The 12,918-nt window shown below is 41.5% G+C and overlaps 1 protein-coding gene across 2 annotated transcripts; it reads right to left on the reverse strand.

Moving 5' to 3' along the window:
• Positions 1–30: 30 nt before the first annotated feature.
• Positions 31–8,732, reverse strand: ada (adenosine deaminase). 2 transcript variants are annotated; one of them, XM_068330249.1, is made up of 11 exons: positions 8,574–8,711; positions 6,059–6,120; positions 5,737–5,859; positions 4,752–4,895; positions 4,309–4,424; positions 3,747–3,871; positions 2,543–2,614; positions 2,168–2,269; positions 1,956–2,023; positions 1,739–1,868; positions 31–844 (listed from the first exon to the last, which is right to left on the reverse strand). In XM_068330249.1, the coding sequence occupies exons 1-11, from the start codon at positions 8,616–8,618 to the stop codon at positions 740–742; spliced, it is 1,092 nt and encodes a 363-aa protein (XP_068186350.1). In that variant the 5' UTR covers positions 8,619–8,711; the 3' UTR covers positions 31–739. The 2 variants fall into 2 exon arrangements, with proteins under 2 accessions (XP_068186350.1, XP_068186339.1); XM_068330238.1 differs by having other exon boundaries at positions 775–911; positions 8,574–8,732.
• Positions 8,733–12,918: the final 4,186 nt, after the last annotated feature.

Here is a 12,918-nt window from a genome sequence, read left to right on the forward strand (position 1 = left end):
TATTATTGAACAAGAAGTTTCACATGCGGATTTCATTTCATTATTGCTTTTATTATTGTGCTTTATCACAGGACGTAGCACAAGTTGTGTTACGAATGGAAGTGTTTTTTTTAATTCAGTGAAAAATGTTTAAAATAAATATTTACATCACAAAAAGCATGAGGAGTAATGAGGAGAACAGAAAACCATTTTCCCTCTAGTGCGGGTTGTGGCTGGAGGTGACAGGATCCTGCCCCCTGGTGGTCACATGGAAGACTGCACGTTTGGTGTTGTGCTGTCTGATCTGTCAATCCTGCAGTTGTCTGAGTTTCTACCTAACGATGACCTCACATCAGCCTTAATTTAAACCAAACTGGATATTCACAGCAAACCATTTTATCCCAGTTGTAATGAGAGAAAACATCCAGATAATGGAAAATGAAATGAAATGAAATGTTTCCCTGGTTCTCTTTATGAAAAAAGGATGTAAACGCTGGATGAGTTTTTCATATATTTAAACTCTTCATATCTCTGTATTTTAGCACCTAGCAGAGCACCTTAGCATCCTACTATTAAAAGGTATTTAAGTACAGAGATGTTTTTGGTAGAACACTGATCATATCATGATACATACGGTATAATATGTGTGTGATGTCAGCAGCCATGTGATACACAGTGTAATGGATGCATTCTATTGGCTTTAAGAGGAAAAAGACATTCTTTCATGTCAGGAGGGAGGAGGCTGGCCTCCTGGTCGGGTTTAAAAGGCGGTGCTGAGGATCATCCCGTAGGCCTCATACAGCCGGTGGAGGAGCTCCCTCTTCTCCTCCTCAGGCAGGAAGCATGACTGTGCAGAGATGATGTTCTGGAAGACACGGAACATTCACCAAAGTCAGAGGTGAAGCTTGTCTTTAGTTCAAAGATGAGAGGATCTGTCGACATCAAGAAATCGGCACATGTAGGAATCCATTTATGTTTAACGTGACTGGGAACAATCACTCCAGTTAGAATATACTGCAGTCATTTACAGGCTGTTCCACCAAGTAAGGTGCCTTTTTACTGCTTTTGCATTTGCTCTGGGGTTTGTTTTTTCTAAATTATTATTCTGTTATCTTAAGATGAGTAATAGTTTGGTTATCTTAAAAAACAAAAGAAAAGAAACGGGGGTTCCTCTTCCTATCGGTGGAGATCAGGAGCGTCAGCAAGAATGAACCTGTCAGATCAAGAATGAACTGCTTTTGATCAGTGCATCAAATACTTCAGTTACGTTACGCCGCATCCTCTTAAAAATAGGTTCAGCTGATGAATTATTATTCATGTTCTTGGAATTCCTCTTTCAATTGTATCTTTGATTTTCTAAATATAACTAAATAATTCATTCCTGATCTTCAGATAATTAAATTATCATAGCTGTTAAAATGACATGCAAACATGGACAAATATTCAGATGAACACTTTTGATGAAATGACGCTTGACTTAACTCAGCTGGTCTGTTTAAGGCTTCAAAGTGTGTGGCTAACTTAGCTTAGCATGCCGAAAGGAAAATAGGGAAACAGCTAAATATCAGTTGCTCAATTTTAAGGATTTTCTCATCTTCAAATATTTCATTTTATTTACAATAATTATTGAGTAATTGGTTAAAATAAACTGAATGTCATTATTAAAGTGTTTGATGCTTTGACCGATATTTATTGAACACATTCAGCTGATAAAACATCTCTGTACTGTAATCGCTCATCACGCTGCATCTGGGCTCACCAGTCGCTTGAACTCCTCCTGGGTGAAGCCCATGTACTTCTGCACAGTGTAGTAGTCCAGGTTGAGGCTGGAGTTCAGGATCAGAGGGTCGTCTGTGTTCAAGGAGTAGTTGGCTTTGTCCTTCATGAACCTGAGAGAGGAGGCCATGAAACCCAAAGCTACTTTCATGCAGGTGAACTTACCGGGCCGGCAGGTCAAATGAAAAGCGCTCACTCACGTGATGGCAGGATGCTTGGTGAAGTCTGGGTCACAGGAACCAGTCAGCTTACTGGAAATGGGACACAACTGCAAACAGAACAGCAGAGAAACTGAATCACCACCATGTTTGTTTTCCCAGCTGGTCCACAAGAGGTCAGCATCGCACCGAGTTCTCACAGGAAATCTTGGTTCTATTAGTCAATGCTCAGTTTGAATAGAACGGCTCCTTACCTCAAAGTGCATGTTCTGAGCTAGCAGTTTTTTGTACAGGGCTTGGTCCTCCAGGGTTCTGTAACCATGTCCTATCCGTTCAGTTTTCAACATCTCTACAGCCTGAGTCAGACAGAGATCACAAAGTACAAAAGGTTATCAACCCTGACCCCATGTGGTGCAGAGGCAGATCTAGCAGGCTGTTTCTGCTGGGACACGAGCCGGACTTCAAAAGGCTTCCTGAGAGTAAAACGACTCTGATGATCATCAGCAGACTCTTCTGGTTTCGTTCAGATCGCAGTTCTACTCGTGGGTTCTGTGGCCTGTTTTCACCCTGATCCTCACAGAACCCGAACCCAGAAGCGATCCGAATCAGAATCCTGTTGAACAGCTTACCTCCTTCACCACAGAGGCAGGTCCCGCCTCTCCTGCGTGTACTGTCCTGTGAATCCCGCAATGCACTGCTTCCTGTCAACAAAAGTAAATCAAATTAGCTGTATTTATAGAGAACTCCTCCTGCAAAATGCAACAAAAGTGCTTACAGAATTAAAAACAAACACAGTTAAAAAAGAAAAATGATATCAAAGATGACCACCCCCCTCCCCCAGAACCCATTTTCTTCTTCTTGGCCTTGACGGGTTGATACATATCTGGGTGGAATACATGTATGAAGATAAACAACATGGTTAGTTTGAACTCTGTTCAAAGAGTTCTGCATCCTGTTAATAATTGAAGCTCTTCTATCAATAATGACTTCACTGTTATACCATTAATCCTCCGTTATGATGGGAACAGGTGATACTGCTTTTATTATAACCCCAGGAGCGACATTTTGAGCCGGCTCGACTAATAATCTATTAATACATCTGAATAATTACAACAGAACCAACAGAAGTGTCCGAACTAATAGAAGTGTCAGACATTAATAGGGACAATTGAAGTGTGCCATTTATAATGTTACGAATAATAACTCAAATATGCTGGAATAATAAACATCCTGTATAGTCAAGCATTACTGGATTAATCTACCATGTTCATTACCTTCATTGCCTTCGGCCGATTTGATTAATTTACTGCAGCATTTGCTGAAATCAAACCAACTATAAATCTATTTATTGGATATGAGGTCATCAGTTGAGATGTCAGCTGATCAAATTGATCCAATCCAGCAGTGACACCCTCTGTCTTTATAAATATGATCCTCCCTACACCTTTTATTCATGCTACACCCTCCAAACCTCCATTCCTGCTCCATCATCGCAAATCAACCGTCTTCCTCAACCTCATCATTCTCTGCATTCATCGGCCGTCGCCACCACCAGCCTCCAGACTCAGAGGGCGATTATTTCACTGGCATCTTGGTCTGATCTACATTACTTGGTTCAATTTTCTTTAATTTCATATTTTAAAAAATCGTACTGAAGCAGCAAACGCCTTGGTAATCCTGATCACTGCTGCTCATGCTACAGGATAGCTCAGTGCTGTGTGTTAGCTTGAAGGATAATTACACGGTAGATGCTTCTACGAAATTACTTTTTTAATAACGCATTGTGTTTGGCATAGACATCAGTTCTCCTTCTTGACGCTTTGACCTCCTCACCTCAAAAGCCCTCCTGTGTTCAGGGTTGCCTTCGCAGTTGAGCGACTCATCCCCCGCCAGATCGATTCCGACCACTCCTTGGTGGCGATATTTCTTACACAGCTCCAACACTTCCTTGGACCATCCTGGAGGATTTTAAATACCCATATATTACTTAACAGACACGGGATATCCTCAGATACATTCAGGTGACGTATGGATGAAATGTGAGGTTTTACAGCGTTAGCATAATGCTACATCAATCTGAATCGATCTGCAGCTGTGGCTCTCACAGACTTTCTATTCTCATGCTGTGGCATATTCTCATCCAATGATAAATGCATTTGGCAGCTGTGTTGCAGAGAAGACAGCAGCTGCATCAATGGAAACAGGAAATACTAATATTGTACATTTTATTCCTATCCGGCCATCTAATCCTAAATTTTTCATGATCCAGTGCTTCAAATGAAAAAATAGAATCTGTCTGTTGTTGTTTTTTTTATCTAATACAGGACAGCAGACAGAACAGTAGGAACCTTATCTCAGCTTGTTTTGGCAGACAGGAACATGAACAGTTCATTACTTGGCATGTGGCGCATGCAGCATAGAATGGACCTGGCTTTGATATTGAAGGCCCTCTGGCCCTCATTCAGGCCCTCGTTGACCAGCTGGACCACCTCATCTGGGCTCAGGTCACCTCTGAGGGCAGGAAAGCAGTGAAAAAGAAAATGAGCCAACGTTACATGACATGAAAAAAGAAAGTTATTGGTCAGCGTAGACTGTAAGGTAAGTGGCATTTCTTATTTCTTATCTCCTGAACTGAGGCATGTATAAACCTGATGATGTAAATAAATTTATTTTATGATGATTGAAGTCTGTTTTTTTTCCAAATGGAGTGATTAAAATAAAACCCATCTGACACTTTCTCGCCGTGAAGTTCCAGAAATCTGATCTTTGCTCAAAATTCAACTGTGTACGGTGGTGAAAAGACAACCCCATTGCTGCCCTTCGGCCCATCAGACTCACTCTTTCTGGTTCCATGGTAACGGATCCACTTTGGTGTTGGCCAGGTAATGCGGGCTGTACCTGACCTCCACGTACACCACTCCCTCCTTGGATTTGTCTTCCACAAACTCGTAGGCGATCCTCTTTATGGCCTGTCTGTCGCCACTGGAGAAGCAAAAGAAAATGAATGAGACCCTCTGATAGCCGCCATCTCGGCTTTTTATCACAGGGAATTTATGGAGCCATCATTTATCCATGATGCATTCAAGATGCACACAAGTCATTTGATTAATTTGACTCCCTTCCTTCACATGCTGCTCTATTTTCCTTTCTAAACACGCTGCTTCCAGCATTTGCACTGAATCTGAATGGTCATGATCTGAATACCTGTTGTTCCCTCAACCCCCCCTGAGGGCAACAACAATTCCACACAAGCTAAACGCAGCTAGCATGTTCGCTGTGTTGTTGAATCCATAGTGATCACTGGGCTTTCAAAGGGCCTTGATGCAGAAGAACCCATTCAGCACAACAGAGCACTGTTTTCCAGCCACTACAGACGGTCATTGTTAAAAGCGTTCATGGGCTCAGAGGCTGTATTTAGTCTTTAATTAGCAGTTACACCAGAAAGCACCCCTTGAAACAACTTCATAGTCTTAGGTGTTGCTTCATCTCCATAGTGATTCCTTCCTGTTCTGCATGTTTGGCATTTAAAGTCGTCGTCGGCCCTGTGGCTGCAGAATCACAACATGCAGCATGATTGTACTGTGTCTGACATCCCAGAAAAAACAAAACAGAGACCTTGAACGCGTGACTGCACGTGTGATAACAAACCACATGGCTGGACTTTGACCTACTTTGCAGAATTTAGAAGTCACGTTTCTATGGTAATAAAGGGGCGAATGTTGAGTCATTCCTACCAGGATATTTGCCGTCCTGTCACCTGTTCAAAAACAAACCTCTGGTAAATACGACAGTGACTCAGGGAAGGCAACATGTCACAACTTACGCAACCACGTGCATGTACTCTGCAAACTTCCCCAGAAACTTGGTGAGACTCTCAGGTTTTTTCAGAGCGATAATTTGAGTCATCTCCTCCACACTGTTTCCCGGCAGAGGAATGCCTCGCTTCCTACAGAAAGGACGGGGGGGGGGGGTGACAGCTTTAGTTCAAATTTAAATAAAAAAATACACAATTCTACTTTGAGCTGATTTCCTTGGCTTTCTGTGCAGAAACGTTGAACGAAGGGCCATCGCGTCACAACAAAGCTTCAAGACTCGACATATGAAGCATCAGTTTTGCCGGAAAATGAATTTTGTTATCAACTCACTTGGCGACGTCCAGGATGGTCTGAACCCGGATGGCCCCATCAAGGTGGACGTGAAGCTCTACCTGTTAGATCAGATGGAGAAACCATATTTAATATGTATACATATACAGTCTGACTCCACGATGCATGTGAGAAGAGAGAAGGAGGAGGAGGAGGTGCAGAATGATAAGGCCAAGGATTCCAGAGAAGGACTGTCTCTCCTTCCACAGCGGGGAGCTGTGATTTATTCTGGCAGGTGATGATGAACGTTTCCTCATACCACTGAGACTGACCCCCCCCCCCCTCATCGGTCAAGACTTGAATTCACATCTGCCCAAAACCAGATTTAATTTTTTGCCAACAGATGAGGACTAAATTCAACTAATTCATTAAATATTTTTGGAGCGCACTTTGAGTTTCTTCCTCATTGAGGGTGTTTTTTCCCGCCACTGTCACTTATGCTTGTTCTGGATGGTTCAGTTGGGTTTCTCTGTCTGTTAAAGCGCTTTGAAATGTCTGTTGCCATGATTAAGCGCTATATAAATAAAACTTGATTGATTGATTGATTGATTGTGTTCTGGTTTCTGTTTATTCTCAGAACTCGGTTTCCCAACAAGGACAGGTAACAACCTGCAAATAGTTTTAAAAAGGCATCAGATCCAAATGTGAGTGTCAGCTGTGTGTTATTTTGTGAAGTCTTATAAAGATGCCAACAGTTGTGTCTTGACACGTTCACGAGATGATTTCAACCTCTGGACGTGACTGACTTTCTCTCCGTGTGCGTGATGCTTGGGAGGCCCAGCTGCTCCCTGACAAACAGCTGCTGATCCAGGGGTGAACGACACGAGCAGGAAGTCCAGTGAGTCGCTAGAATTTCTCTTCAATGGCGTTCGGTGTCATTACCATGACTTTGGGGTGTTTCCTGCATCTCCAGGTGTATCTTACTAAACATTCTGTGGCTGTTGGTGACCGTTGGTGACGGATGTGGGTTACCACCAAACGGGCATCTTAGGTGAAGCCACAACTTTTAGGAAGATTGTTCGTATTTCACAGCAGCTCTGAGTTTCAGTTTGGAATCACACACTCACTGATCTTTGTTCTGCGTTGCATTACTGTAAACTTTATTTCTTTAAACATTGGACCGCTGAATTGGACAAAAACAGACCGTAAAAGGTATTGATCAGCATCTTTTTCTAACGCAAACAATAAGATCCAGATTAATTTACGTGCTGATAAACACAAGAGTTTAAGATTTGTCATTTGAGCCAAATAAACGAGTGAAATGTAAATGTTTTGTCCTTCTTGATGTGGATCCCAGAAATGTCAAAATACAACTTTATTGATCCACATTGTGCAGCAGATGTAGCATGAAGGAAGAACTATATCAATGGCAGTCAATGCCAAAATAAATGAACGGATAATCTGTGAGGATTGGGATGATTTCTGTTGAACTGCCAGTCAACTGGTTAGAAATAGGATTATAATATTATTATACATAACATTTCACACATTCCCCAATTGATTAGCAGAAGAATATAAAATACGCTGGCAGTTTTGTTCTGTCTATTTGTAAATATATTTTTGTCACACTTGGCCTCTGCTGAGGTGAAGGTTTGTTTCTGGAGCCTTGAACTGTTATATATGTAAATATATCCTGTATGGTTTTTGGTTGCCGGGGGATACGTCATTTGATGGCTCATGTTACACCTGCACACACTGTAATTACCCTGTAGATTAAAGAAGCTACCATGAAACCGGGAGAGCTGCTGCATCACCAGCACCAACAGAAAATGAATATTTAATAAGATTATCTCTGCTGGCAGAAACTCTAAGAGGCCTCTCCCATTACAAGTCGTGACATGACACACACACACACACACGTACACACACACAGAGCTAATATTGTGTGTCTCTCCACTTCTTCATCTGTCATTTTCACAAGTCTTATCAGCCTTCAGCTTATGGGCGGAGCAGATAGACGCTCCGTCAGCACAGACTCCAAAGTGCGTAAATGACCATTTATTCCTCCTGTATATTATAGGAAAAAAGTGCATTTGAAAAAATGTAAGCGATAATTAAAGAAAAAATAGTGTGTAAGATGGAGGAGGGCTGTTCTGATTTCTTTGCAGCGTCAGGAAATTTTTATTCACCTGAATTAAATAAAGGTGAATCACTTCTTCCCATGTGCGCGTGTTGATGTTACAAACCTTGTTAAACAGCACACACACACACACACACACACACACACACACACACACACACACACACACACACACACACACACACACACACACACACACACACACACACACACACACACACACACACACACACACACATACGCTACCACAGTAGTCAAATATTTTCAGAATTTCCGAATTTATTTTCATGATTTCTTCTCTTTAACATGTAATAATTCTCTTTCTTCCGACCCGCAGACAATGTTTACGCGCACATAACGCGTCAACGTCCTCCGGCAAAGAAATCCTCACACCCGAGTTCTAATCAGCGTCCGGTACCGGCTCGGAGATCCTACCTTTGGCTTGTTGAAGACCAGTTGTCCGGGGGGGAGCTCGGCCATCGTACCGGTGAGTCTGGAGCGCAGAGAGCGGAGGACTGCCACTGCTCGTCCAGCTATTATAGGCAGAAGTCCGTCCGGGACACGCCTCCGTTCATTAAGGGCCGGGCGCTCCGCTGCGGGTGTCTGTGCGCAGTTTGACGCACAGAGCCGCAGACCTGCTCTCCGGTGCGCCTAATGCAGGTAGAGGGAAGAGGGATTATCAGCTCTGTGTGGCAACAGCTTTGCGCCCATGTGATGAGAGCTTTGGCCCAGGGATAATTAATAATGTCAAACAGTGACAAGGAAGCAAAATGCGACCGGCGGTTTGCGCGACACAAGACAGCCGGGATCTGTTTCAGTCCGGGCTTTGAACCAGAACCTTTTGCCAATCGGTTGGTTCCGAACTGAAACAGTATTATAACGTTTCAGGTTTTACGCCCAAGAATTGACGTTCCTGAACCGGTTAGAACAAAAAAAACAACAACAAAAAACCGGTTAATAACGTTCCTTGTAAATATAAATAGGTAGGTAGCTTTAGGACTTCCTTAAATGGGCAATTAGTTTACATTCTGTAAACAGGAATTGCGGCAGCTTTATGATGCAACAAAGTTTCAAAGCATTTAAGTTTCAAAGTTTCAGATCAGAGTCCGGTGAACTCCACATTGAGTGAATGACAGGAAGTGAAACATGAGGTCTGATTTTTTATTTTTTTTTTCAAAAAGAACAAAAAAAAAAAACATTAACCGGTTACTATTATTTTGAATAACCGATTATGTTCCATAAAAATTATTATGTTCTTTAAAAATTATTAAGTTTTTGGGTTAGTTTTCGTTCCATGAACCAGTTCAAAGCCCTGATTTAAGTGGATTTGAATGTAAGCTTGCTGCAGGCAAACCATTTAAACCCTCAGGTGTGTCCTTAGATATGGTCCCTAGAAACAGACTTCTGTCACTGTCGTTATTAAAGAGAAATAAAATATGAATATCACAACATGGGGGGGGGGGGCACCACACAAATCCAGGGTTGACCTCAAAACCCCAATAATCTAAATGTGCATGTTTATAAACTTTATATGAAGAGGACGGAGGATGTCGTAGATGTTTAGATACCAGCATCGTCCAGACAGCTGTTCACAGATAAATGTTTGTTCAGCTCTGAGTCTCCTCCTGAAACTCAAGCCATCAGCACTACGGCCTTGTGTTTGTACTGAACTTCCTCATCTGGAGCTTTTTCTGCTGTTTGCTGACAGAAGGAACCTCTGGTCCAGTAACATGGCATCCAGGAGATCATTAAATAAGGAGGTCCCTCTGTGTGGGCAGGATCTCAGGGTGCCGCTCTGGGTTTTATCAGCAGATAGTGGATAAAATACCATACTGGAAAAAATGTTATCCTGGATTATGTCCTTGGCACAGATGAACATGAATTACCTGCTCATTAGAGTTGAAACGGTTCAGCTGATAGTTTTTTAATGGCTTCAATAAAGATAAGATAGATTACCCAAAGAACAATTCAGCACATGAACAGATTTCTAATCTGACAGAGGCTCTGCTATCATTAGTAAATTGCTTCGCAGGCGGTGAGACTGCAGCTGTGTTGTTCCAGAAGCCACGTCTGTGCCGCCGCACATCAAACCTATACCCCAGGAAATGTTCGAAAGCAGCTGCTACAAAAAAACCACAAAGTTTTGAAATTGTTTTAGCGCCATGTTGTTCCAGCTGGTGATGAATGTTGAGCTTTTTCGTTACAGGGAATGATTGCTTCCCGTACACTGGTTCCCGGTGTATGGGAAGAAACAGACTTCTATCACTCAACAGTATTTGATCAACTCAACAATAATTGAGCATTAACAGTGAACTACTGGCAGTTTACTTCCTGGTTTCCCTCCTCTTCATCAGTGTCACACACGGGCTAGCTGTCTCCTGGTAAGTCTTTGTGCTTCACATGTAGAGGATCTTTCTTATTATCTATCTTTTCTTTGCTACCAAACTATGGAACTCCTTCTTCAAAGACTGATCGGGTTTCTTATTTGAGACACTTAGAATTTACTGCCTGACCAAAAGTATTTTTTGCACTCACATGTGAGGGTTGGACACTGAGCATTGACACGTCGCTTCGCTTTCTACCCCATCCACAGAGGTCGGCTCCAGATTTCACAATTAAAAGCATTAAAAATTTAAATATCAATATTTTGTAGATGTTTCACAAACGGTTCTATCTACCAAACGTCTGCAGACAAGATCAGTTAATCTTAAAAATCTGAACTAACATACAACTAAGGCATCAATAAATTATACTAATCACTTTGTTGTCTAAGAATGATGGTCCACCTCTATTTGTAGATCAAATTTGAAGCTATAACCTGCAACGGTCCTTGTTACCTTAGCATAAAGACCAGAACAAGATCAAAAACTATTCTGACTTTTTCAAATGTTACTTATATCCACCCACTTATTAATCTTAATCTTTTTAAAAAGAAGCACAGTGCGCCCTCACACATTCGCGCATCAACAATCACCACTTCACCTCATAGCAGGATTTTTGGTTGGCAGTCACGTGATACCGTACGTGCATTCTATTGGCTGACGGCATCCAGAAGTTTGCTATGTTCTGTGAGTCTCGGACTTACCTGAGACACAAAAGTGCTTTAAACAGTCGATAAGGGTGTGAGAAAAGGTAATACAGATAGAAGGCGGTTTAATATCATTATGGGGAGGGTTCATAAACGTTTAAATTACTGTAAATAATTAGATAAATAATTTGTCTTTCTATTGCTTGTGGTTCCTGGAACACATTAACTGCGAGGAACGAGGGCGCACTGTATATTATAATAATTAGCTGTTGTTTTTCAAGCAGTAACTTTCTGGAGTCTTGTCATGACTTCAGACCCAGACTGGATGTTTTTCCTCTATTTCTTTTATGCTTTCTTTATTTCTTTTATGAAACCTACAGAACGAACTTTTATGAGACCTACAGAACCATGACGTCAGTGGAAAAAAAAGTTCCGGCTCTCTCAGGTAAGGTTTCATCTGATGGATCTTTTTGTGAAGGTCGTACCTAGGAAACACGTCCAGCAGGTGACGCTCAAACACAATCTGAAGAATACAGTCATCTCCCCAAAATCTATGATCTCACCCCCATCCCTTTTCCCTTTTCCCCTCCCGCCATGAATGAGGTCCGGGTCCAGTCCCTGATCCAGAAACAAATGTTCTGCTTTTCATCCTTCATCAAATCCAAGCAGGATCCATCCATCATTTCAACAGCACTGAATAAAAAAATACCACATACCTTTTTAGTACTTGTGTACTATATAGACACTTTAGGGAAAAAAAGCTGATTGAAGCTTATATGTATTTTTATACTGTATTTTATAAGGTAAAAGTATATGAAACATTGAGCTCCATCTTCACCAGTATTAATATATTTGTCACATGATTATCCAGTAAAAATTACATCATACTCAGACCTTTACTGATCATTCTTGTGTTCCTCTGCGCAAGCTTTAATATCCAAGACTTTTCCTTTCGTGTTTGTGGAATATGATTCCACTGGTATGATAGTACTTTTACTTAAATCAAAGAAATGTTTCATTCAAAGGCTTTGAAATTAAAGGTTTGTGCGTCACTTCATTCTCATCTGTGTGTGTGTTGATTCAAACATTCTGATATTAGAAAAGTCACAATTCTTGCTCGATTGTCTCCAGATGACGAATTCCTGGCATCTCCCACACACCAGAAGCGAAAATTCATGTCATCACTGAAGTATTTGACCAATGATGGTGTCATTTAATGCTGGGGTGCGTCCGGTACATGAACAGTCAATCAGAAATTATTCCTGGTCTTCCCTGTGGAAATGATTGGAATAACTGCCCTTGTTAGTAACATGTGGGGAATTGTGTTTGTCATATATCCTCAGACTACCAGACTACAGATTCAAACAGTGAATCATAAATTGAGTTCTTCTGGCGTGACTTTCCCTCTGTGGTGTTTCTTCTGTTTTTAATTCTCAAATGACTTTACCAGCAGGAGCGAGAATGAAAACATTCTGATGGTTCAAAAGGAGTACAGACATACACCGTTATTTTTAGTCCACAATCTCTGCTAAAAATATTGACACCATGTACCTTGCTAGGAAGTGGTTGTATGAACTGAATCCTTGTTCCTTATTTGTTTGTTCTAATTTATCTTTAGTAACCGAAGCGGGAAATGGAAGTGATGTTGGTTCAGGTGTGTCAATGAATGTGAGGGGCTATTTCGACTCAAGCAGCCGATTCACAAACTCATCCTAATCCTCGTCCTGGACAAGAAATTTCCCATAATTGACA

The sequence above is a fragment of the Antennarius striatus genome, chromosome 2 (genome assembly GCF_040054535.1).
Source record: "Antennarius striatus isolate MH-2024 chromosome 2, ASM4005453v1, whole genome shotgun sequence".
NCBI classification, from domain to species: domain Eukaryota; kingdom Metazoa; phylum Chordata; class Actinopteri; order Lophiiformes; family Antennariidae; genus Antennarius; species Antennarius striatus.